Below are 27,674 nucleotides of genomic sequence, written 5' to 3' on the forward strand. Positions count from 1 at the left end.
ACCTCACTGACGCTCTCCCCGTGCTGAGACCTCGAGCTGCTCGGAGGGATCCCTCTGTTGAGTTAATGATGGCTTACAACAACACTACAGCATACTCGGAGGTCCACGAGCTGCGTAACACCATCGTGGGTAAGCTGCACGCATCTTATCTGTCTGAATGGAATTTGGGGATTAGAAACGTACTTCCTTCTAGTTTCGCTTCAGGAGTTTCAGCTGAATTGAGTGGAGCTTTCATTCCATTGCTTTTATTTTCTCTATCCTCTGACGCTGTTTTCCAGCTCAGCTTTTCATTACTTTCTATTCTTTCATTCATTCTCCTGTTGTACGCTCTGGTATAACCACCACCTCCCGTTTAATCATGCCCCTGCCGTTTTACCCTTACCCTTTCTATCCTCCTCTACCTCTTCCTCACACTTTTCATTGAATTCTCTTGTTTCCAATTCACTTTTATTCTTGATTTTCCTGCTTCTTTTTCTGCCTCGTATGTTCAATCTCCCATTCCTCTGGCTGGTTTTCTCTTTCTGACTTACTTATCCGTCATCCTATCTCTCCCTCCTTCTCTCCCTCTCTCGCTCTCTCTCTCTCCCTCTCCCTTTTTCTGCCCTTTCTCTCCCCTCTCTATCCCCTCCCTCTCCCTCCCTCTCTCCCTCTCTCGCTCCCTCTCTCCCTCTCTCCCTTCTCTCTCCCTTTCTCCCTCTCCCTCTCTCTCTCCCTTCTCTCCCTCTCTCCCTCTTTCTGCCCTTTCTGTCCCCTCTCTATCCCCTCCCTCTCCCTCTTTCTCTCCCCATCTCCCTGCCTCCCTCTCTCTCTTTCCTCCCCCCTTCTCTATCCCCTCTCCCCTTCACCCTCCCTCTCTCTCTCATTCTGCTCTCTCCCTTTCCCCTCTCTATCCCCTCCCTCTCCTTCCCTCTCTCTCTCCCTCCCCCTCCCTCTCTCCATCTCTCCCTCTCTCCTGCCCTCTCTCTCCCCTGTCTATCCACTCTCTCTCCTTCTATCCTCTCTCTCCCCCTCTCTCCTTTTCTCTCTCCTTCCCTCTCTCCCTCTATCCCCTTCATCTCCCCCCCACTCTCTCTCTCCATCTCTCTCTCTTTCCCTCTCTGTCTCTTGCTCTCAGACACCCTGCTCTTTATTGAAAGCTTTGATAGATGTTTCTCAAGTCAGTGGAGAATGATTGGGGTTTGAAATGAGCTTCAAGCTTCCTGAGTATCAACCTGTTTTTATGCAGGCACTCTGGTGAAGTTTAAGAGGCTTTTATATAGACACATGAATCTGAAGGGAACGGAGGGATGTGGATGATACACAGGAGGAGGACATTTAGTTTAAATCGGCATCAAGATTGGCACAACATCGTGGGCTGAATGGCCTGTACTGTTCTATGTTCTACGCTGTGGGAATCTCTGCCTCCACAACCCCCTCAGGCAGTAAATTCCGGTTCTCAACCACCCACTGGGTGAAAAGAATCTTCCTCAAATCCCGTCTCAACTTCTGACCCATTGCTTTCAACCTATGCCCTCCGGCCATAGACAAAGAAACTGCAATTACTGGGAATGAAACTCAGGTCTATTGTTGGGAAGGCAGCTACACTCACCACCACACCACCACCTTATCTCCATCCCCTTCAGATATCCCTTCTGCCTCTCTCTCTCTCTCTCTCTCTCTCTCTTCCCTTAAATTACTTTCTCACTATTCTGTGAAGGAAGTGACACACGCTCTGTGCATACCATGACAATAAAACAGATCCAGAAATTGATTTCTTATAATCAATTTAAGTTGATTCCTTTTGGAAGTAAATTGGGGTTAGGGTTTGCTGATGATATGAAACCAAGTAGGAATGTGAATAGCTTCAAGGGATTTACAGCAGATGAATGAATGGGCAATAACAGAGTGTGAGGTTATCCAGTTTGGTAGAGAAAAAGGAAATGTTGAATGCTTTTTAATAGTGAAAGATTGGGAAGTGTTGCTGTTCTAAAAGAGCTGAACGCTCTTGTACACAAGTCATGGAAAGCTAACTTGCATGTTCAATGAACAATTATTGGAATTGGTATTGGTTTACTATTGTCAATTGTACCGAGGTACAGTGAAAAACTTGTCTTGCATACCGATCGTACAGATCATTTCATTACACAGTGCATCGAGGTAGCCAAAAGGGAAAACAATAACAGAATGCAGAATAAAGTGTTACAGTGACAGAGAAAGTGCAGAGCAGGCAGACAATAAGGTGCATAACGAGCTAGATTATGAGGCCAAGAGTCCATCTTATTGTACTAGGGGACCGTTCAATAGTTTTATAACGGCGGGATAGAAGCTGTCTTTGAGCCTGGTGGTACGTGCTTTCAGGCTTTTGTATCTGGGTGAAATTGTACTTCATCAGTTCTGATGAAGGGTCTTTCACAAACATTAACTCTGTTTCTGGTCCCACACATGCAGAATTTTATGTTTATATTATAGAACATAGAACAGTACAGCATGGGAAGAGGCCCTTCGGCCCACAATGTTGTGCCAAACCAAATTAGTCCCTTCTGCCTAAACACCCATATCCCTCCACTCTCTGCACATTCATCTGCCTGTCTAAGAGCCTTTTAAGTGCCTCTATCGTATCTGCCTCCACCACCACCCCTGGCAGCCCATTACAGGCACCAACCACTCTCTGTGTAAAAAAACTTGCCCTGCATATCTCCTTTGAACTTACCCTCTCTCACCTGAAATGCATGCCCTCTGGTATTAGACATTTTGATCCCGGGGACAGGATACTGGTTGCCTATTCTCTCTATGCCCCCCATAATCTTATAAACCTCTATAAGGTCTCCCCTCAGCCTCTGCCACTGCAGAGAAAACAACCCAAGTTTGTCCAACCTTTCCTCATAGCTCATGCCCTCTAATCCAGGCAGCATCCTGGTGAACCTCTTCTGCACCATCTCCAAAGCCTCTACACCCTTCCTATAATGGGGCAACCAGAACTGAATGCAATACTCCAGATGCAGCCTAACCAGAGTTTTATAAAGCTGCAACATAATTTCCCAACTCCTGAACTCAATGCCTCGACTAATAAAGGCAAGCAGAGTTGCACCATATAAGGTAAATTGTATGTTATCCTTTACTGTATCGGAGTAAGGATGTCGTACTACAATTATATAGGGTTAGATAGATCTTAGAGCAGGATAAAATGTCGGCACAACATTGTGGGCCAAAGGTCCTGTACTGTGCTGTAATGTTCTATGTTCCATAGGACCTTGATGAAACAATGCCTGAAGTATTTTGTTCTGTTTTGGTCTCCTTACCTTAAAAAAGGACATACTTGTTATAAAGGGGACCTTAATGAAGTTTCACTGGACTAGTTTTTAGGTTGGTGGGACTGTCAGATGAAGAGAGGTTGAGTAGACTATGCTGTGTTCTCCAGAGTTTAGATGAGCGAGAGGTGACCTCATTGGAACTGGATTCAAAAGTCTGCATGCAGGGAGGACATTTCTCCTGGCTAGAGTCTGGAGCCAGAGGTTGCAGTCTCGAGTAATGAGCAGGCCATCTAGATGTGAAAAGAGAAATTTCTTCACTCAGGGGGTGGTGAATCTTTGGAATTCTCTACCCAGAAGGCCTGTGGAAGCTCAGTCACTGAGTTCATTCAAAATTGCGATGGATGGACTTTTAAATATTAAAGAATCAAGAGATATGGGGATAGTGCAGGAAAATGGTGGTAAGATGGAAGATCGGCCGTGATCTTTTGGATGGCAGAACAGGCTCAAGGGACTGATTAGACCATAAGACAAAGGAGCAGAAGTCAGCCATTCGGCCCATCGAGTCTGCTCCACCATTCTATCAGGAGCTGATCCATTCTCCCATTTAGCCCCACTCCCCCGCCTTCTCACCATAACCTTGGATGCCCTGGCTACTCAGATACCTATCAATCTCTGCCTTAAATACACCCAATGACTTTGCCTCCACAGCCGCCCGTGGCAACAAATTCCACAGAGTCACCACTCTCTGGCTAAAGAAATTTCTCCGCATCTCTGTTCTGAATGGGCGCCCTTCAAACCTGAAGTTGTGTCCTCTTGTACTAGACTCCCCTACCATGGGAAACAACTTTGCCAGATCTACTCTGTCCAGGCCTTTTAACATTCGAAATGTTTTCATGAGGTCCCCCCTCATTCTTCTGAACTCCAAGGAGTACAGCCCAAGAGCCGTCAAACGTTCCTCATATGTTAACCCTCTCATTCCTGGAATCATTCTAGTGAATCTTCTCTGGACCCTCTCCGATGTCAGCACATCCTTTCTTAAATAAGGAACCCAAAACTGCACCCAGTACTCCAAGTGAGGTCTTACTAATACCTTATAGACCCTCAACATCACATCCCTGCTCTTATATTCTATTCCTCTAGAAATGAATGCCAACATTGCATTCACCTTCTTCACCACTGACTCAACCTGGAGGTTAACTTTTAGGGTATCCTGCACGAGGACCCAAGTCTCTTTGCATCTCTGAATTTTGAATTTTCTCCCCATTTAAATAATAGTCTGCCCGTTGATTTCTTCTACCGAAGTGCATGACCAGACACTTTCCAACATTGTGTTTCATTTGCCACTTCTTTGCCTATTCTCCGAGTCTATCCAAGTCTCTCTGCAGACTCTCCGTTTCCTCAACACTACCCGCCCCTCCACCTATCTTTGTATCATCGACAAGCTTAGCCACATGGCCTACTTCTGCTTCTGTTTCTTATTCTCTTGTGAACCAAAGCAGCAGATTGGTAGAATTAGTAAATACTGCAATAAACTGAAAGATTTTAATCTATGTACATTTACATTTTCACTTTGTTCCTGATTGACTAAAGATTTCAATTTAACTTCCAATCCACTTTACCATCTTTGTTTTTCACTTAAAATAATAACTCACTTTCTGCAGATGCATTTTAAATGACTTTTCTTAAAGAGGCAGGTACAATTTAAGAAAATGATTGGAGCGTATTAGCTATAAGGAAAGGTTGGAGACTGACGAGAAACCTGAGAGAAGTATGTGAAACGATGAGAGGCACAGATAGAGTAGAAAGTCTTTTCCCAGGGTAGAAATGTCAAATACCAGAAGGCACAGCTTCAGAGTGAGAGAGGAAAGTTTAAAGGAGATGTACTGGGCAAGTTTTTTTACACAGAGAGCAGTGGGTGCCTGGAACGGGTTGCCAGGGGAAATGGTGAAAGCAGATAAGACAGCAACGTTTAAGAGGCATTTAGACAGACACATGAACAGGCAGGGAATGGAGGGACATAGACCACGTGCAGGCAGATGGGATGAGTTTAATGTAGCATCGTGGTGGGTCGAAGAGCCTGTTCCCGTGCTGTTCCGTTCTGTGTTTCTATGTATGTTTCTATGTTCTCCGTCATGTGTCAACAGCAACATAATTTGTGTTAAAAAAATGTGCTTTTACATGAAACAGCTCCCAACTAGCCCTCAGTTGTTGAAAATACTTCAGGCTATAATCACAGTAAACCCACCAACCATGAGGGTTGGTAAACAGTAAACCCACAGTAAACCCACCAACCATGAGGGTTGGTAAACAGTAAACCCACAGTACACCCACCAACCCTTGAAGACTGCTAATAAATTACAGGGGAACAGACACATTGTGTAGGAATAAATCCTGGGGCTTTCAATTAGCAAATTCATCTCGAGTGGAAATGAAAAATACTTAATTTTGAAAGTCAGAAGGAACAGATAGCAAAAGTCCTGGTTACGTTTCCTATCTTTATAATTTATTTACTTTTTTTGAAAGCCACGAAAAAACAAGCTTATAAGATCTTAATGTTCAAAACCAAGACCCCACCCTTGAGCACAAAATCAACCTGGGTGTGGCATTCCAGGAACACACTCACCAGCTGTTTTGTCGATAGGGACTTTGTTATTCAATAGAGCGGAACTTGGTAACTGGAATGCTCTTCCAGGCATACTGAAATTCTGGACTCCAGAGGTCAGACATAAGTCCGATTGGCACTCCTACTGCGGTACTGAGGGAAGGCCACACTGTCTGAAGGGCTGTGGCAATGTTGGACGGGCAGATAAAAGGAAGAGACATATTCAATGGAAGTGGTAGGAGCAGGTACAATTACAATGCTTAAAAGACATTTGGGCCATTACATGGATGAAAAGGATTAGAGGGATATAGACCAAACCATAGAACCATAGAACCATAGAACAATACAGCACAATACAGGCCCTTCGGCCCACCATGTTGTGCTGACCTTCAAACCACTCCTAAGACTATCTAACCCCTTCCTCCCACATATCCCTCTATCTTAAATTCCTCCATATGCTTATCTAACAATCTCTTCAACTTGCCCAATGTATCAGCCTCCACCACCACCCCAGGCAGTGCATTGCATGCACCAACCACTCTCTGGTGATAAACTTCCCTCTGACGTCTCACTTGAACTTCCCACCCATTACCTTAAAGCCATGCCCTCTTGTAATGAGCATTGGTGTCCTGGGAAAGAGGCGCTGGCTGTCCACTCTATCTATTCCTCTTAATATTTTGTACACTTCTGTCATGTCTCCTCTCATCCTCCTTCTCTCCAATGAGTAAAGCCCTAGCTCCTTTAGTCTCTCCTCATAATCCATACTCTCCAAACCAGGCAGCATCCTGGTAAATCTCCTCCGCACCCTTTCCAATGCCTCCACATCCTTCTTATAATGAGGCGACCGGAACCGGACACAGTACTCTAAGTGTGGTCTAACCAGAGTTTTGTAAAGCTGCATCATTACTTCGCGGCTCTTAAACTCGATTCCAGGACTTACGAAAGCTAACATCCCATAAGCTTTCTTAACTACCAATAGAAAAATAGAAAACTACCAACAGGCAAATAGAACTAGCTCAGGTAGGCAACTTGGTTGGCATGGCCAAGTTGGGCAGAAGGGCCTGTTTCTATTCTGTATAACTCTAATCCAATGAAGATGGTTGTGTTGTTGGAGGTAAATCATCCCACCCCCAGTACAGCACAGCAGAGGTTCCTCAGGACAGTGTCCTAGGTCCAACCATCTTCAGCTGAGTGGAGTTGTCAGACTTCCAACCTATCAGCCCCATGGCCATTGGTGCAGGATGTTAAACCTGGCTGTGACGGAAACACCTCGAGGGTGAAGGCGAAGTTGTGGTTGGAGGAGGAGCAGCTGTGGAGAGAGATAGAAGTAACAATGCTGCAGTAAACGTTCTGGATAATCAAAGTTTCCTGGACAGGAAACAGAAGAGCTTCTAGTCTTCAGGAAACAGGATGTGCTCCGCAATTTGTTCTGCTGTTATAGCTGGAGAGAAATGTATTGTTCCAGTTTACATTTCTCAAGGATCACAAATGGAGGTGGGTGGGGGTTTCCTTTCACTTGTCAGATAAAGGTCTACTCTTTTATGGTTGCCCTTAAGAAATTAAAACAAGTAGGACATGGTAATAAAGTTACTGGGTAAAGCCCTGAGATAATGATCTGCAGACATATTTAAACTTAACTAAATAAATCTGGAATAAAAAGAGTGTGTATCAATAACATGGACAATGAAACTCTTGGATTGTCCATCAGAAATAGAAGCAAGAGTGGGCCACTTGGCCGCTCAATTCGCCATCCAGTGAAATCTTTGCTGAGCTTTTACCTGAGTGCCACTTCCCTGCACAAATCCCAATTTCCTTGATTCCCTTAACAATCAAAATTGTATCAATCTTGTCTTAAGTATACTCAGTGGTTGAGACTCCACAGCCCTCTTGGGCAGGGGAATTCCAAAATTAATTCAGTAATTGGTAATTAGTAATTAGTTTATTAGTGACATGTATCGAGATAGAGTGAAATTCTTTTGTTTGTGTGCCATCCCCACTGGTCATTCCAAACATAAGAATACAGAGGTAGTACAAAAGGAAAAAAAATCACAGAATGCAGAATCACACATGAAATGCTGGAGGAACTCAGCAAGTCTGGCAGCATCTTTGGAGGGAAATGAATAGTCAATGTTTCAGGTCAAGACCCTCAGCCTGAAATGTCAACTGTTTATTTTCCTCCTTAGATGCTGCCTGACCTGCAGAGTTAGAACATACAACATTACAGCACAGTACAGGGCCTTCTGCCCACAATGTTGTGCCGACATTTTATCCTGCTCTAAGATCTATCTGACCCTTCCCTCCCAGATTGCCCCCATTCCTCTATCATTCATGTGTCTATCTAACAGTCTCTTAAATGTCCCTAATGTGTCTGCCCCCACAACCTCTGCCAGCAGTGCGTTCCACGCACCCACCACTCTCTGTGTAAAAAAGCTTACCCCTGACATCCCAGCGTCTTGTGTGTGTTGTTCCAGATTCCAGCATCTGCAGAATCTCTTGTGTCTCTGTTTTGCTGCTCCACTGTGAAGCTTCTTTGAGATATGCCTCCTCCCCCTCCCCCAACCTTCTTGTTCCGGCTTCTGCCCTCTTCTTTTCCAGTCCTGATGAAGGGTCTCGACCCGAAACGTCGTCTGTTTATTTCCCTCCATGGATGCTGCCTGACCTGCTGTGTTCCTCCAGCATTTCATGTGTGTTGCTCCAGATTCCAGCATCTGTAGTCTCTCCTGTGTCACAGAATACAGAATACAGTGTTACTGTTACAGAGAAAGTACAGTGCAGGTAGACAAATAAAGTACAAGGGCCAAGATGAGGTAGATAGAGAGATCAAGACTCAAAGGTCTCCTGCACAGCAGGTAAATTAAAATAAAATTTATATAAATTAAGAAATTTCCTTTCATCTCAGTCCTGAATAACTCACCTTGTATTATGAGACTGCAGACATCGGCTACTTGCATGCCTTAGCCCAGACAGCATGAAATCTTTCACTCTATGCCTACATCCTCACAGGCATTCACTGTGGCATCTTTGATGTTCTGTGGAGCAGTTTACAGCATTTATCTTAAGTGGTTTGTGATCACTGTGCCTGTTCAATGCTTTCCTCTGTCTGTGCGCGTGTATGCGTGTGTGTGTGTGTGTGTGTGTGTGTGTGTGTGTGTGTGTGTATTGGTGCATCAAACTTCTCCAGACCAGAGATAACATCCAGTACCTCCGACTCAATGAGTGCGGAATGTGTCTCCGGGTCTGCTGTGGATGTTCTCTGACGACCCTCCTGCTAGACCCTTGTTCCAAGACCAAGGTGTATTGACCAAAGTGCCTTTCCTGAAGTGTCTGACTGCACTGGACACTCCTTCTTATCATCGAAGTATCACAATGGTGGATCCTCTGTGACTGACCCCTTGATCCATTTGACCATGTTGGTAACATTGTTTATTACTGTCACCTGCACCGAGATACAGTGAGAAGCTTTTGTCATGTGGCTCTCAGCAGCTGCTAATGGAGTAACTCCGCCTATTCAACCCAAGACCAGTGTGTCACCTGTCATGGTCTTCACGCCACTGAGACCTTACAGTGGAACCTCCAGTCTTGCCTGAAATTCCTTTGGCCCTTTGTTGATTCCAGCTGGGCATTCTCCTCCAGTGGCATCTGCAGAATGAGTTGAAATACCTCTCCACATAAGGCCCCACCTGCCCAACCATTCTCTCTATCCAGCACACTGAAAACATTCATTCTACTCGGTTTGGGCTAACTACTTTCATTATCATAGGGCAGTGGGTCCATTGATGTCCAAATCTTCTACTTAAAAGGCAAGTAGAAACTCAACACAAATGAAACTGGATTCACAGGGAGTAGACGTGCTTCCTGGGGCTATATCTGCTGTAGCCAGAGTCCAACTCAGCTTTATATTTTTCCTTCTTATATTCCTTTTGTAGTATTTCAATGTTCTCATGTATGGAATGATCTGTCTGGATGGCATGCAAACAAAAGCTTTTCACTATATCTCAGTCAGTAGTCAATACCATTGGTCAATAGTAAACCAATGACCCATGGGAGACACTGGAACACATTTTCTTGGCTACTTCCTCTCACCTTGAACTAGAAGGTACCAACTTTCTAGTTTCTCTGTTCCATGACAGGCATCTACCTATGCACAGCCTGAGACTCAGCTGGTATTGGAGTGTCCTTCCCAATCCTGTCACAGTGGACCTTTATGACCTATCGGCTACACTGTTTCAGGAATGAGTGTGATGTCCTCCCATCATGGTCTTGATTCTTTGGGTTCAGAGAACATCTTCCAACCAGCTCCAGTGCTGTATCAATAGAGGACTGATTCTATCGTCACTACCTTGAGACTGACAGCTTGCTTTGGGAGGAGCCTTCGCATTGCCCTAGAGTCATGTTGAACTGTCATTGGTTGCCCTTGGCACGGATACACCCAGTGAGTGCTTCTTCCACAGAATTGTCCTCATTTAGCACCAGGTATATTGTGTTCAACTGGCATTCAGGACCTAACCCGTTTCTGTGGCTGCATGGCTCATCTAGTCCACTCCATGGACTTTCAATGTCCTCTTCTTTGCGCATTATTTCTGTACCGATGTTCCAATCCGCATTTTGCAGACTTTGACCCACTTTTCTATTTCAGCCCCACGAGTCGCTGTCCTCGACACCTGCAAGAGTTAAGCCACCTCGGCTGTACTCTCCCAGTTCTCACGTTACCCTGAGCTTCACCACATGTGCCTCCTACTGCTGGCCATCCAATATTTCCAGCCCAGCTTTGGAAAACTCTTCAGTTTGGTGTGTCTGAATGCAAACTTATAGGGTTAACTCCATCTCATTTCTTTCAGGCTGGATGGTATTAGTTTGGTCGGCACAAACATGGTGGGCTGAAGGACCTGTTCCTTTGCTGTACTGTTCTATGTGCTATGTTCCATGACTCCAAGACAGCACAAATAACCCAACCTCTAATGAGCAAGAGCTTCAAATCAGCACGATTAACATTATCAACAAATATTCTTAGCTCTGTTCAATGTGTCAGAAGCTTCACCCTGCCCTTGGCTGGATGTAAAGAACAGGTATCATTAACCATCTCACTTCCAGACAGGTTGAATGTACCTGATGCATTCGTCAGCATTTGATGATAAGGCACAATTCACAGCCTTTATGACCAATGTGAAACAGTTACTTAGAGTCATAGGCTTGTACAGCACAAAAACAGGCCCTTCGGCCCATCAGGTCTGTGTCAACCATCATCCTATCCATAGAAATCCCACTTGCCTGCATTAATTCCATCTCCCTCTGTGCCCTGCCCATTCCAATACCTGTCCAGATGCCTCTTAAGTGTTGTTACTGTTCCTGCCTCCACCACCTCCTCTGGCAGCTCACTCCAGATACAAACTACTCTTTGTGTGAACAATTTACCCCATGTCCCTCTCACCTTAAACCTCTGCCCTCTAGTTTTAGACACCCCTCCCATGGGAAACAGGTGCTGGCTACCTATCTTATTTACGTCACCTCTCAGCCTCCTTCGCTCCAGGGAAAACAGTTCCACCCTATCCAGCTGTTACAACTCGAGCCCTCCAGTCCAGGCCACATTCCTGTGAATCTTTTCTGCACTGTCTGTAGCCTAATCACATCCTTCCTGTAGTGAGGTGACCAGAACTGCACACAGCAGTCTAAGTGCAGTCTAACCAAAGTTTTTAATAACTGTAACATGAGGTCCCAACTCTTATACTCAATGCAAGCATGCTATATGCCTTCCTCACCACCCTGTCTACCTGTGTTCCAATTTCCAGGGAACTATATTCTGGTACCCCGAGGTCTCTCTGTTCAACAACTCTCCCCACGTCCCTCCCATCAACTTTTACAGATGCACCACAGAAAGCATCCTATCCAGAGACATCACGGCTTGGTATGGAAACGGCTCTGCCCAGGACCGCAAGAAATTGCTGAGAGCTGTGAACGCAGCCCAGTCCATCCCATAAACCAGCCTCCCCTCCATGGATTCTGTCTACACATCCCATTGCCTCAGGAAAGCAGCCAGCATAATCAAGGACCCCTCCCCACCCCGGACATGCTGTCTGTGAAATCTGTGGAATGTGTTGCCACGGGCGGCTGTGGAGGCAAACTCATTTAAGGCAGAGATTGATAGGTATCTGAGTAGCCAGGGCGTCAAAGGTTATGGTGAGAAGGTGGGGGAGTGGGGCTAAATGGGAGAATAGATCAGCTCATGATAGAATGGCGGAGCAGACTCGATGGGCCGAATGGCTGACTTCTGTTCCTTTGTCTTATGGTCTTATGGTCTTCTGCCCCCCCCCCCCCCCCAATCAGGCAGAAAATACACCAGACTCAAGGACAGCTTCTATCCTACTCTTATCAGACTCTTGAATGGACCTCTCATCCATTAAAGGTGAACTTTTGATCTCCCAATCTATCTCACTGTGGCCCTTGCACCTTATTGTCTGCCTGCACTGCACTTTCTCTGTAACTGTAACATTATATTCTGCATTCTGTTTTTCTTTTTTACTACCGTGATAGCACAAACCGCCTGTATGACATACAAAAAAAATCTTTTCACTGTATCTTGATACACATGACAATAACCAACCAATAATAAACCAATACCAAGTCTGTCCTACCCTGGTTTAACTTCATAGAACAGTGTAGCACAGGAACAGGCCCTTCAGCCCACAATGTCTGTGCCGACGATGATACTAACCTAAACTGCACAACTGTCTGCACATGGTCTACATCCCTCCATTCCCTGCATCTCTTATCTGTTCTGGTTTAACTGCCATAGTTAGATACTGATGGTAGTGTTGTAGAACACTCCAAGTTTAACCATTGTGTCGAACTGAGCATTTGCCATTCACATTTAAGGCTGTGGTGCAGAGACGTGCCTATCTTTGGTTTTGCGGTAAAAATAGTGAATAGTTGAACCTTGTTCACATTATGCAATTGAGAAGCTGTGTCAGCATGTGTGTTTGTCAAATAACCTGGGAAATTGGTCCTTAATAAAAGAAAATGTTCACTGCTATTAAAACAAGGCCAGTTTTGAAAGGAAGCCACTTGTCTGATTCTCTTTTCAAATCATCTTGAACTGAATCAACTAAAAAAAAACAGAGCCTGGAATATTTCTGAAAGGCTTTTTTTCTCAAGCTGTAACAAGCCAAAACTGTTATCCACCTATCACCTGCCAGCTCTTGCTCCACCCCTTCCCTTCACCTTTTTATACTGGCTCTCTCACCTCTAACTTTCAGTCCAGATGAAGAGTCTCGACTCGAAACATCAACTGTCCATTTCCCTCCACAGATCCTGCCTGATCCACCGAGTTCCTCCAGCATTTTGTTTGTTTCCACTGGTGTTGCAAGTGTCTTGTGTCTCCCATGTTACAAGTGCATAGTTCCCTGAAAGCGGTGATGCAGTTAGACAGGGCGGTGAAGAAAACATATGGCATGCTTGCCTTCATTAGTCAGGGCACTGAGTACAGGAGTTAGGAGATCATGTAACAGCTGTACAAGATGTTGGTGAGACTGCACTTGGAATATTGTGTGCAGTTCTGCTCACCATGGGAATGACATGATAAACCGCTGTCTGTAAGGAGTTTGTATGTTCTCCCCGTGTCTGCGTGGGTTTCCTCCGGGTGCTCCGGTTTCCTCCCACATTCTAAAGACGTACGGGTTAGGAAGTTGTGGGCATGCTATGTTGGCGCCGGAAGCCTGGTGACACTTGCGGGCTGCCCCCAGAACACTCTACTCAAAAGGTGCATTTCACTGTGTGTTTCCATGTACGTGTGACTAATGAAGATATCTGATCCTATCTATCTCATCACAAATGGGACTGGCTAAAGTGAGCATCTTGGTTGGCATGGACGAGTTGGGCTGAAGGGCCTGTTTCTGCACTGAACAACTCTAAAGCACTGATGACTCTTCCCTAAATCATTTCACAGAGAGCCAGCCAGTGGTCAGAGCTGTGGAACATGAGAGGTGTGAGCAGGTGGCAGCTGTCCACACGCTGAGCCTCCTCCGACCTGTCCCTGTGCTCATGGGCCACGCCTTGCTGAATTTCCTGCCCTATAACACTGAGAGATGTGAATGCAGTTGAGGGAGTGCAGAGGAGATTTTTGAGGATGTTGTTATGACTGGAAAATTGTAACCGTGAGGAAAGACTGGGCTTTAGGGGCATGGAAAACAGGAGCTGGAGTCTACTCCACCATTCGTCGGTCAAGGCTGATCTTCTACCTCAGCATCATTTTCCTGCACTATCACCGTATCCAATTGCCTTAATAGAACATAGAACACAGAACATCGAACATACAGCACAGGAACAGGCCCTTCGGCCCACCATGCCTGCACGGACCATGATGTCGAATTAAACAAAATCTCTTCTGCCTGCACATGGTCTGTATCCCTCCATTCCCTGCATATTCATGTGTCTGTCTAACAGCCTCTTAAACCCCACTATTGTATCAGCTTCCACCCCCACCCCTGGCAGCCCGTTTCAGGCACCCACCACTCTCTGTGTAAAAAAGCTTGCCTCACGCATCTCCTTTAAACTTTCCCCCCTCTCACCTTAAATGCATGCCCTCTAGTACTTGACATCTCTACTCTGGGAGAAGGATCTGAATATCTAACCTATCTATGCCTAGTATCTAAGAACCTATCAATCTCACAGAGTCATAGTTATACAGCATGGTAAAAGACTTTTCTGCCCAACTAATCCATGCTAACCAAGGTATCGACTTGAGCTGGTCCCATTTCAAGTGTTTGGAACTAGCTCAATTAGTGTTTGACTCTAAACCTCTAAACCTTTCCTAGGCATGTACCTGTCCAAATTTCTTTTAAATCCCTGAAACTTGCCCCAAATCATCCTCCCTCCATCCAGTCTGTCGAACCATGTCAGAATTCAGTAAATTTTGACAAGATCTCCACTCCTTCTAAACTCCCAAGAACACAGTCCCAGACTACTAAAGCTCTCATCACAGGGCAAACTCACTGCCCCGGGGTAAAAAACAAATGCCAGAAGAATTCAGCCTCCATAGAAAGAGAAACCAGTCAATGTTTCAGGTTGCTGGGGGAGAGGGTGAAGGGTTTACAGTTTTCAAAGCAGAGCTGGAGGAGGACTGCTGTGCAAGGCAAAAACCCACATGAGGAGGTTAAGGCAGATCAGGAAACAAAGAACTTGAGTACTGACCATCAGCAACGCACACACAAAGCTGGAGGAAGTCAGCAGGTCAGGCAGCATCTATGGAGGGAAATGGAGATGCAAAAGAGACTCCAGATGCTGGAAATCTGGAGCAAAACACACACAAATCAAAGACCCCACCCACCCGGGACATTCTCTCTTCTCTCCTCTTCCATCGGGTAGAAGATACAGGAGCCTGAGGGCACGTACCACCAGACTTAAGGACAACTTCAACCCCACTGTGATAAGACTATTGAATGGTTCCCTTATACGATGAGATGGACTATGACCTCACGATCTACCTTGTTGTGACCTTGCACCTTATTGCACTGCACTTTCTCTGTAGCTGTGACACTTTACTCTGCACTGCATGAATTGACCTGTACGATCGGTTTGTAAGACAAGCTTTTCACTGTACCTCGGTACAAGTGACAATAATAAACCAATACCAATACCAATACCAAAATGCTGGAGGAACCCAGCAGTAAATCATTTCAAAGAAAAAGAGTGAGAAAGGGAGTTAAGCATGACAATGGGACATGATGAGAGAGCTGTTTACCTGAAACTGGAGAATTCAATGCTCATTCCAGAGGGTTACAAAGTGCCTGGACAGAAGATATGATAAGATCTTTTTATTAGTCACATGTACATCGAAACACACAGTGAAGTACACCTTTTGCATAGAGTGTTCTGGGAGCAGCCCGCAAGTGTCACCACACTTCCGGCGCCAACATAGCATGCCCACAACTTCCTAACCTGTACGTCTTTGGAATGTGGGAGGAAACCAGAGCACCTGGAGGAAACCCACCCGGACACAGGGAGAACGTACAAACTCCTTACAGACAGTGGCCAGAATTGGTGCTGTAATAGCGTTACGCTAACCGCTACACTACCGTGTCGCTCATGACGTTGTTCTTCCAGTTTACTATGGGCCTCGCTATGTCAGTGGAGGCAACCACAGGTCAGAATGGGAGTGGGATGGAGAACTACAGCAGTGTCCAACAGGAGTCTCAGGATCACCGCTGCACCTGAGTGCAGGAGCTCTGCAAAGTGATCACCCAATCTGCGTTTAGTTTCTCCAGTGAAGAGGAGGCCACATCGTGGACACAAAATGCACCAGCCTGGATGAATTTCAAGCGAATCGCTGCTTCACCTAGAATGAGAGTTCGATCTCACCACCAGGCACGTCTTCCCCTCTCCTCCCCTCTCTGTATTTCACAGAGATCGCTCACTTCACGAGTCCCTGGTCCATTCATCCATCCTCACCCCCTCTCCCCATCCCACGTACCTTCCCATGTATCTGGAGGAGGTGCAACACCTGTCCAGGGGCCCAGGCAAACAACTTATCTCCTTCTGGTCTTCTGTCTTACACCTCACCCCTACCACCAGCTCTGCTTTGGGTCACTGACCCGATACATTGACCGGTTTCTCTTTCCACAGATGTGGCTTCACTGGCTGAGTTCTTCCAGCATTTCAGTTTTTGTTTCAGATTCTAACATTTGCAGTTTTATTTTCTCCCCACTGCCCCAGGAATCTGTCTGGTCAATCTTCACTGTACCCCTTCGATGGCAGGTACATCCTTTCTTTGATAAAGAGACCAAAGCTCTGCAGAGTGCTCTGGTATGGTCTCACCAAGGCCTATATAATTGCAATAACACTTCCTAAGTCCTGCACTTAATGCTAACATTGCCATTTGCCCTCTTAATTGGTTCATTATTATTACATGTACCGATCTTTTGTTTGTGTGTCATCCAGACAGATCATTCCATACATAAGTACGTCAAGGTAGTACGAAAGGAAAACAACAACAGAAAGCAGAATATAGTGTTACAGTTACAGAGAACGTGCAGTGCAGGCAGACAATAAGGTGCAAGGGCCATGACGAGGTAGATGGGGAGATCAAGAGTTCATCTTTATTGTATAAGAGGTCCCTTCAAGAGTCTGATAACAGCAGGATAGAAGCTGTCCTAGAGCCTGGTGGTACGGGTTCTCAAGCTTTTGTATCTTCTGCCCGGTGGAAGAAGGGAGAAGAGAGAATCATCGGGATGGAAGGGGTCCTTGATTATCTTGGCTGCTTTCCCGAGGCAGCGGGAAGGATAGACAGTGTCAATGGAGGGGAGGCTGGTTTTTGTGATAGACTGGGCTGTGTTCACAACCCTTGCTGCATCTACATGGTACCCTTCAGTGACCTGTGTACAAATACACTTGAGGTCCCTTTGACCATCAACACTACCCAATCTCGCGCCTTTTCTCTTATACGTGCTTTCGAACAACTGAGGCTGAGCAGAGACGATTGAGATGTGTAAAGTTAAGAGGAATCTTGATAAGTTGGAAGGACCTACTGCCCTTAGTAGGAAAAGCAAAAAGGGTCCCAGATGTAAAGTAATTGGTGGAAGGTTAGATGGAAGGATTGGTGTGTGGAGTCCAAAACTCACTTCCTGAAAGGCTGGTGGAGGCTAAACCCCCTCATCTCATTCAAACGGTGGACTTGGAGCCATAACCTGCGGGGGTACAGACCAAGTACTGGAAGACCATAGAACCATCAGATGTAGGAGCAGAATTAGGCCATTCGGCCCATCGAGTCTGCTTCACCAATCAATCATGGCTGATTTTTTTTCAACCCCATTCTCTCACCTTCAGCCTTAACCCCCAATATAGTTTCTTCTGTTTTGCCGCATATTAATTTATGTTAATTTAAATAAGTTGAACGTGATTTTAAATGAACTTTTTATTTCATTATACATTTTTATTGAGGTTTGTTATTTAATTACTTCAATGTTCCAACACACAGGGCCTCCTGTGTGAGGTGGGCATGAGGCAGGGGCTGGGTCAGGTGTAATCTGGGTCAATAAATGGAGGCAAGGTCTCAATGTTCACCCAGCCCTCAGCCTCCTGAACCTGGCCTTACAACAACCATTCAACCTCTTCCTGTGCATTGGCCAAGAAAATTTGTGCTGACAGTGAATTTGTCAACAAGACCTTCACAGTCTCTGGAATTTCCCAGAAAGATGTCACAGTGGAACGTTGCCAGAGCTCGAACCTGCCCAGCTGCTTCCCCTGTTGGAACAAACCGAGACTGACCAGAAATTGTTTAATCAACTTAATGCTTTATGACTGCTCCAGGGAAAACTGGCTTAAGAGACAAAATAAACCACACTGGTGCCACGAAGTCGGCAAAATTCAGCAGCAAAGTCAGGGGTGCAATGGGAAGCAAGTAGCCCTTGGCTGGACATTGATGTGTTCCAGTCCAACGTATGACATTTTTTAATTCACCCCTGAGATCTGGGCATCCCTGGCAAGAACAGCACTTATCACCGATTGCTAAATGCCCTTGAGAAGGTGCTAATGAGTTTGCTTTCCTGAACTGCTGTTGTTGGGGAGGGAATTTGAGGATTGAGACCCAGCAATGATGTAGGACCGGTGATATGTTTCCAAGTCAGGATGACCTGCAACTCAGAGGGGAATCTGCAGGTGCCTTTGTGTTTCCTGGAAGCAGAGGTTGTGGATTTAGGAGGTGACGTTGGAGTCGCCTCAGAGAGTGGTGGGTGCCTGGAATACGTTGCCTGTTTGGGTGGTGGAGGCAAATTCATTGGGGGCTTTTAAGAGGGGCTTGGATAGGCACATGAATGAGAGGAAAATGGAGGACATGGGCATTCTGTAGGTAGGAGGGAATAGCTATGTCAACACAACATTGTGGGCCGAAGGGCCTGTTCTGTGCTGTACTGTTCTATGTTCTATGTTTCTAGTCTGGGTGAGTAACTGTAGTGAGGGGGACCTGACAGAGGAGTACAAAATTATTTAAGTGCACAGGTAGAGTAAATAGTAGGAAACCTTTGCCCCATAATGGACACGTCAAAAACTAGAGGGTTTAAGAGCATTTAGAGGGGATCTGAAGGAGACTTTATTCACCCAGAGGGTGGCTGGAATCTGGAACACTCTGCCTGAAGGAAGGTGGAGGGGGTGGTGCAGGCAGAGACTCTCACAACATTTAAGAAATATCTGGACAAGCACTTGAATTGCCGAAGGTATAGAAGGCTACAGACCAAGTGGCGAATGGGCAACTGATGATCAGCACAGACGTGGTGGGACGAAGGGCCTATTTCTGTGCCACCTGACTCTGTGACCTGGTTCTGGCAAGTGAAGAATGGGTGAGAGCAGATGAGAAGGTCAAGAACCTGCTTGGTGGTAAGAAAGGCATACGGCATGCTTGCCTTCATTGGTCAGGGCATTGAGTGTAAGAGTTAGGAAGTAGATAAGATAAGATCTCTTTATTAGTTGCATGTACATCGAAACACACAGTGAAATGCATCTTTTGCTTAGGGTGTTCTGGGGGCAGCCTGCGAGTGTCGCTGCGCTACCGGTGCCAACATAGCACGACCACAACTTCCTAACCCGTACGGCTTTGGAATGTGGGAGGAAACCGGAGCACCTGGAGGAAACCCACGCAGACACAGCGAGGATGTTCAAACTCCTTACAGACAACTGCCAGAATTGAACCCAGGTCACTGACGCTGTAATAGCGTCATGCTAACCACTACACTACCGTGCCTGCCCAGTCACGTTGCAGCTGTACAAAACTTTGGTTTGGCCACACTTGGAGTATTGTGTGCAGTTCTGGTCACCCCGTTACAGGAAGGATGTGGAGACTATGGAAAAGGCTCAGAAGAGGTTCACCAGGATGCTGCCTGGATTAGAGGGCATGTGCTATTAGGAGAGGTTGGACAAACTTGGGTTGTTTTCTCTTTATTGTCAGAGACTGAGGGGAGACCTGATAGAAGTTTATAAAATTATGAGAGGCACAGAAAGGATAAACAGTCAGAATCTTTCATCCCATGGTAGAAATGTCAAATACTAGAGGACATGCATTTAAGGTGAGAAGAGGAAAGTTTAAAGGATATGCATGGTGCATTTTACACAGAGAGCGTTGGGTGCCTGGAATGTGCTGCCAGGGTTGGTGGTGGAGGCAGATATGATAGTGGTGTTTAAGAGGCTGTTAGACAGACACATGAATATGCAGGGTATGGAGGGATGTGGATAATGTGCTGGCAGAAGAGATTTAACTTAATTCAGCATCCTGTTCAGCGCAGATATTGTTGGTCAAAGGGTCTGTTCCTACGCTTAATCCTCTGCCAACCAGGGGAGAGGAATTGCTAGTTCAGGCAAATTTAGGGAAGATGCCATCATCAGCACAGTTGAAACAGAGATGGACAAACTGGGCGTGTGGAATGGAGTCCTCACAGAAAGTGAAATGGCAGGAAATGTAGCAGGAAATTGTGGGAGTCCTCGGGATTTTTGGGAATATCGTTCACTCACCCGCTCCTTAAATAGAGACAAATAATGAAGAAAGGAAAGGGAGACTGGACCATATAAAGAGATGTAAAAGTCAAAGTCATTGTAATCTGCACAAGTCCATGTCCGCACAGGTGCAATGAAAAACTTACCTGCAGCAGCATCACAGGCACATAGCATCCGATAAGCAGCATTCACAAGAAAAACATAAATTAAACATAAGTTATACACAATTTTTGCAAGGAAGCAATTAGGAAAAAAAGTGTGATCAAAGTGGTCATATTGTTGCTAAACTGTAGTGATTAGGGTTGTGCTGGCTGGTTCAAGAACCAAATGGTTGAAGGGAAGTAGCTGAACCTGGTGGTGTGGGACTTCAGGCTTCTGTACCTCCTGCCCGATGGGAGCTGTGAGAAGATGGCACGGCCCCGATGGTGGGGATCTTTGATGATGGATGCTGCCTTCTTGAGGCAGTGCTTCTACCAATGGGGAAGGCTGGAGATCATTGCAAAGGATGGAATTTTCTGGGGCAAGAGCAGAAAGTGACTGTTTTTGTTTTCCCCTGATGGATTTGTCTTCTTTTTCTTTCACTCAGATGGGATTATCCTGTCCTTCTGTGTGTCGGTCGTGATTGGGATTGTTATTGGCGTCTTCCTCTGGATCCTGTTGACCATCCTCTCCCGCAAGAAGCAGGCCAGTGCCACCATCTCCCAGACGACGAACCGGCGCTCCCGGACGTCCCCTCACAACGCGGTGCTGACCCGGAGCAGCTTCTACCGCACCAACAGCTATGACAGACACGGAGACAGCAACCTGCCCTTGGCGAGCACCCTGACCTTCCAGCGTCAGTGGTCCCAGGACCACTCTGACAGCTACGGGAGGAAGCAGAGCTTCCGGGCCTCCACCTTCCACCCATTCGCTCAAGGTCCACTCACGGACGAGCTGGGCGGGATTCAGTCCTCCTCCACTCTGCTGTGTACTGACACCTCGTCCACCCTCAGCTGCAGCCTCGGACCCCAGGAGCAACACTGGTCACAGGGCCGGAACTATGACTGTCACTCCTCACAGACGCCACCCCCTGCCTATAAGTTTGTGGTAGAGCCGGCCAAAAAGACACTCGCATGACACCTCCCTGACCATTCAGGGAAGACAAGCTCCGGAACCTCATCAACTGGGGCTCATCAGACTCTCAGTGTCCTGAGTTGTAACACTGGGAGGAATTAGCTGCAGATTTTACTGGTCTAGTTAGAATGAGCAACAGAAGAATTGTCAATAAAGCAAGCCTAATATTTGAAACTAAAAATAAAGAAAAAAATTTGGATTTTGACAGCACCCTTCACCACCAACAGCTGATAATGTACACTTTACTAAGTGTGAAAGCACAGCAGACAATTTGAGCACAGCAAGCTCCTACAAATGGCTAAATGATAAAGGCCAGATAATCAGTTTGATTGATGGATTTAGTATGCCCAGGGCTCCATGATAACTTCCTGCCTCTTATTTCACGAGCGGAGTGGGCTCTTTTACTTGATAGGCCCCCCAGATTTATGTCTCAGATGAAAGACGGCACCTCTGAGAGTGCAATGCTCACCCTGCACAGTGACTGCGTGGGTTTCCTCCGGGTGCTCTGGTTTCCTCCCACATTCCAAAGACGTACGGGTTAGGAAGTTGTGGGCATGCTATGTTGGCGCCGGAAGCGTGGCGACACTTGCGGGCTGCCCCCAGAACACTCTACACAAAAGATGCATTTCACTGTGCGTTTCGATGTACACGTGACAAATCTTATCTTACCGTACATAATCAATGACCATCAATCAAGACCAATCCATCAAGAAATGATGTTACACAGGGATAGAATACAAGACTTTTACATGGTTCAATCAACAAATATTGGGACAATGGCCCAGACAAGGTTCTCCCAAGTGTGATTGACATTCCCACAGCGCCCCAGGTCAAGCAGTTCATTTCCGATGGTAGGTGGAGCTTTTAGGGAGACCCCCGGCCTTCGTTACTATCTCAGAACAAACGCAGGAACACATCATACCGGGTTTGGCAATGAGACTGGTCTGAGTGGTCACATCGATGTCCTTCAATCAGGCTCGCCTTTCAAGGACCAGCGCAACTTCAGATAATTTACGGATGCTCCTCGTCCATTTCTCGAATCAACACTGAGTTGCCTGCTGCCGTTACTGCCCGCCTGATAAGCCCACAGTGGCTGAGGAATTGAGGGGGCCATTTCATCGTGCGGGTCGGGGGCGACGCAACCCAAGATGCACTGTCCCCTCCCACTGCCACCCATTTATCTCCACGGCAACCTTTTCTGCAGCTGCTAAGGAGAGACAACACACAATCTGTTGGAGGAACTCAAAGGGATCAAGAAACATCTGTGGTGGGAAAGGAATAGTTTGGGAGATCAGAGTGAGTTCAACAGAGCAAATGCGTAGCACCCCACACAGAAGAAGAAATTCACTTTCTCAACAGATGGACCTTAGTCTGGATTTGGTTCAAGCCAAGTCCTGACGCAGCGTTCCGACCTGAAGTGTCGACAGTTCCTCTCCCCCTACAGATGCTGCTCGACCCACTGAGTTCTTCCAGCAGATTGTTTGTTGCTCCAGATTCCAGCATCGTGTGTCTGCAATGGAGGGTGGCTCTTTAGAGTCTGACCGCTTTCCCAGCAGTTAGCAAGGCCAGTAATGCAAAGGCTTCCAAAGGGAATCACACAGGCCCTGGCGAGCACATAATCCTCTGTGTGAAGTACCATGATGCTGTTTACAATGTATTGTTGCCTACTTCACAAATATTTCGGGATATCAGAATGGGCCTCAGCAGCTTAAAGACCAAATGTTTAGCACACCAAAGATGAAGTTCAATTTCAAGATAGAAGGATTTTAAACTGGATTTGGTTCAAGCCAGCAAAAGCGAAGCCTCCCTTTGTTGATTATCAAATTCCAAGCAGACTTGGAGACCTTCGTAATGTTGTCAAATGCCACCTAATCCTACAGACCCACACCAACAAAAATGGGTCAGAAACTAAACTACTGGAGGAACTCAGCGGGTGAAGCAGGCTGAGGAACGGCTGGTTATATGGGACTATATTAGACTGTCGTGTGTTAAACTTCTTTCGAGTGCACGTTGTTTGGTCATGCAGAAATAACCCATTCTGCAGTGCATCATTAGATGCAGGGATCTACAAAGCTGCATGGCACTGGAGTTAAATTAAGCACCCCAACCATGGAATAGTATCAGCACCACAGGCTGAATGGCTTCCTGTATATTCAATGATCACATAAAACACCAGAACTGGTAGCACCCAATATTAAGGCAACCTTTGACAGCCCTCTAACCCATGACACACTTAGAATGAGAGGGCTGGATAACACCTCATCCCTGGCGACCCTTGGTTTGAGTAATGCTCTGTGGACTGGAATAGAAGGAGTCTTATCCTGTGTCTGACCCATCAAACATCAGAGTTAGAACATAGAACAAAGAACATTACAGCACAGTACAGGCCCTTCAGCCCACGATGTTGTGCCGATCTTTTAACCTACTATAAGATCAATTTAACTATTCCCTCCCTCATAGCCCTCAAATTCTATCATCCATATGCCTATCTAAGAGTCTCTTAAATGTCCCTAATGTATCTGCCTCTACCAGTATCCTTGGAAGTGCATTCCACACACCCACCATTCTCTGTGTAAAAAACCTACGTCTGATATCCCCTCTTACTTTCCTCCAATCACCTTAAAATTATGCCCCCTCGTGTTAACCATTTCCACCCTGGGAAAAAGTCTCTGACTGTCCACTCGATCTATGCCTCTTATCATCTTCTATACCTCTATCAAGTCACCTCTCGTCCTCCTTCTCTCCAAAGAGAAAAGCCCTAGCTCGCTCAATCTATCCTCATAAGACATATTCTGCAATCCAGGCAGCATCCTGGTAAATCTCCTCCGCACCCTTTCTAAAGCTTTCACATCCTTCCTATAGTGAGGCGATCAGAACAGAACATAATATTCTAAGTGTGGTCTAACCAGGGTTTAATAGAGCTGCAACATTACCTCACAGCTCTTGAACTCAACCCCCCGACTAATGAAGGCCAACACGCCATGCACCTTCTTAACAACCCTATCAACTTGCACGGCAACTTTGAGAGATCTTGGGACTTAGACCCCAAGATCCCTCTGATCCTCCGCACTGGATCCTGCCATTAACCATGTATTCTTCCTTCAAATTCGATCTTCCAAAATGAATCACTACACACTTCTCTGGATTGAACTCCATCTGCCACTTCTCAGCCCAGATCTGCAACCTGTGAGTGTCCTGTTGTAACCCTCGACAACCTTCTACACTTCTACCTTCTTGACAGAATATCGTGGAGGAATATTTAATCTGCGTATGACCAAGCTTTTATTTCAGATTTATTTAATGTAAGATTCTGTGAGGGCTGATCAGGATAGATGATGCAAGAAAGTCTTCCCTCATTTTGTGGAATCGAGAATTAGGGGTGCACAGATTCACCATTTAATTAGTGATGAAGAGGGATTTCATCTCTCAAAGTACCATGACCTTTGGAATTCTATACCCCAGAAAGTGGTTGAGGCAGATTCATTGGATATAGTCAAGCTGGAGAGGGACAGATTTTTGGACTCTTGAGGAGCCAGTGGTTACGGGGAGCAGGGAAGGAAGTGGAAATGAGATGAAGATCAGACCAGCCATGATATGTTGTTCCTACTTCTTGTTTCATGGATACCTATATGAATTTAAATTCCCCAGGTATCATGGTAGGATTGGAATCCCTGAAGTTCGATTGAATTCAACAAGACCATATCCTCGGAACTGAAATGGAGTTTTAAAAAAACAGGCAATGAAAACGTCATGATTAAAGGGTCTCTCCAAAGTAAGTGTATGATGAGTAGATCTAACCCATTGATAATGATGAGCCTTCACCTATCATTGTCCCAGCGCAAATATCTGCTTATGGCATTTTGGATGATATTTTGGAAAGGCAAAATTAGATTTCTTTGGGAAGGTTAACATCTGATAGGGAATGCTCTGCACCCTCGGGAGACACAGTGCAGACCTTCTGCTCAGTAAATGCCACTGAGGTGACCACTGAGAGTCTAAGAAGCCATAATCCTTTGAGATGGAGTGGCAACTTGCTTACAATCCAGAGCAGGTAGTGACAGATGAATTACTGGCTTCACCAACCATTCCAAATCAATGGTAAGTCGACATCAACCAGTCAATCTGCTTTGTATATTATATCTACAATAATACAGTGAGGGGCCATTTGGCCCGATAGTTTCATGCTGACTCCAAGGAAAGCAAATCCCCTCAGCTTCATTTCCCCCTCCTGTTTTTCCCTTGTTTTCAACTCGTTCTCTCTCACATGACCATCAACTCCCCTTTGACACTTTTTTTTGCCACCTACTTAAACATTAGGGGTGAGTTACCATGGACAATTAATTTACCAACCTGCACGTCTTTGGGATGTGGGAGGAAACTGGAGCACCCAGGGGAGATACCCACTCGGGCACAGGGAGAACGTGCAAACTCCACACAGACAGCACCCGAAGTCAGGATTCAACCTGGGTCACTGGAGGTGAATTGTGATCACAGAGCTCCTGCTTTCATGAAATGGAAAGGTTTTGATTTAAGTCAAAGTGGAATTTATTGTCAGATGCACAGTACATGCATGCACGGGTGCAATGAAAAACTTACTTGCAGCAGCATCACAGGCACAGAGCATCAGATAAGCAGCATTCACAAGAAAAACATAAATTATACACAATTTTTACAAGAAGGAACACAATTAGAACAAAAAAAGTCCATTTTAATGCAAAGTGATCGAAGTGGTCATAGTGTTGCTAAACTGCAGTGATTAGGGTTGTGCCGGTTGGTTCAAGAATCGAATGGTTGAAGGGAAGTAGCTGTTCTTGAACCTGGTGGCGTGGGACTTCAGGTTTCTGTACCTCCTGCCTGAGGATAGCACCTTTCACAGTCCTGGGACATCCAAGAAGTGTTAAGGTAAATTAATCCTGTTTAGAATATGATCACTCTTGGAATCACAAGAGCCAATATTCAGACAGAAAGTTCCCTCAAGTGATAATATCGCCATTATCAGCTTGTTAAAGAGATGCCTGCTGTGGGATAATGTTGGCCCATTCATCCTGCCATGAATCTATAAGTTCCTTTCGCCACTTGTGATCCTGTAAGAAAACACCTTTTATCTTAATTTATTCTTTTTTTCTGTTTGGGTGTCGCAAGCAAGGCCAGCAGTTATGGCCCATCCCTAATTGCCCTTGAGAGGATGGTGATGAGCTGCCTTCTTGAACTGATGAGGTCCTCCTTGTAAAGATAGCATTGGGAAGGGAGTTCCAACATGAAGATCCAGTGATGATGAAGGACTAGTGACATACTTCCAAGTGGATGCTGTGTGACTTAGAGGAGACAGAACATAGAACACAGAACATAGAACATAGAACATTACAGCACAGTACAGACCCTTTGGCCCACAGTGTTGTGCCTACATTTTATCCTGTTCTAAGATCTATCTAACCCTTCCCTCCCACATAGCCCCCCATTTCTCTATCATCCATGTGCCTATCTAAGAGTCTCTTAAATGTCCCCAATGTATCTGCCTCCACCACCTCTGCCAGCAATGTGTTCCGCACACCCATCACTTTCTGTGTAAAAATCTTACCCCTGACATCCCCTTTATACCTTCCTCCGATCATCTTAAAATTATGGCCCTCATGTTAGCCATTGTTGCCCTGGGAAAAAGTCTCTGACTGTCCACTTGATCTATGCCTCTCATCATCTTGTACACCTCTATCAAATCACCTCTCATCCTCCTTCTCTCCAAAGAAAAAAGCCCTAGCTCACTCAAATTATCCCCATAAGACGTGCTCTCCAATCCAGGCAGCGTCCTGGTAAGTCTCCTCTGCACCCTCTCTAAAGCTTCCACATCCTTCCTACAATGAGGCAACCAAAACTGAACACAATACTCCAGGTGTGGTCTAACCAGAATTCTACAGAACTCCAACATTACCTCATAGCTCTTGAACTCAGTACCCCAACTAATGAAGGCCAACATACCATACACCTTCTTAACAACTCTATCAACCTGCACGGCAACCTTGAGGGATCTATGGATGTGGACCCCAAGATCCCTCTGTTCTTACACACTCCTAAATGTTCTTGTACTTCTTGGCGGTAGAGATTGAGTGTTTGGGAGGTGCTGTCAAGCTAGCCTCGGTGACAGACAACATCCTGTCTACAGTACCGAAGACTTGCTGTATATAATTAACCACTGACATGTTCCCGGCAATGTGGAACATTGCTCAGGTATGCCCTGTTCACAATAAAAGAACAAATCTACTGTG

General features: G+C 45.8%; 1 protein-coding gene across 1 annotated transcript; it reads left to right on the top strand.

The window, feature by feature from the left end:
- On the top strand, nucleotides 1-27,674 carry LOC127568809 (myc target protein 1 homolog). Its single transcript, XM_052012995.1, has 2 exons — nucleotides 1-129; nucleotides 20,888-27,674. Exons 1-2 carry the CDS (start codon nucleotides 66-68, stop codon nucleotides 21,415-21,417), a joined length of 594 nt encoding a protein of 197 aa, XP_051868955.1. The 5' UTR covers nucleotides 1-65; the 3' UTR covers nucleotides 21,418-27,674.

The sequence above is a fragment of the Pristis pectinata genome, chromosome 3 (assembly GCF_009764475.1).
Source record: "Pristis pectinata isolate sPriPec2 chromosome 3, sPriPec2.1.pri, whole genome shotgun sequence".
NCBI classification, from domain to species: Eukaryota; Metazoa; Chordata; class Chondrichthyes; order Rhinopristiformes; family Pristidae; genus Pristis; species Pristis pectinata.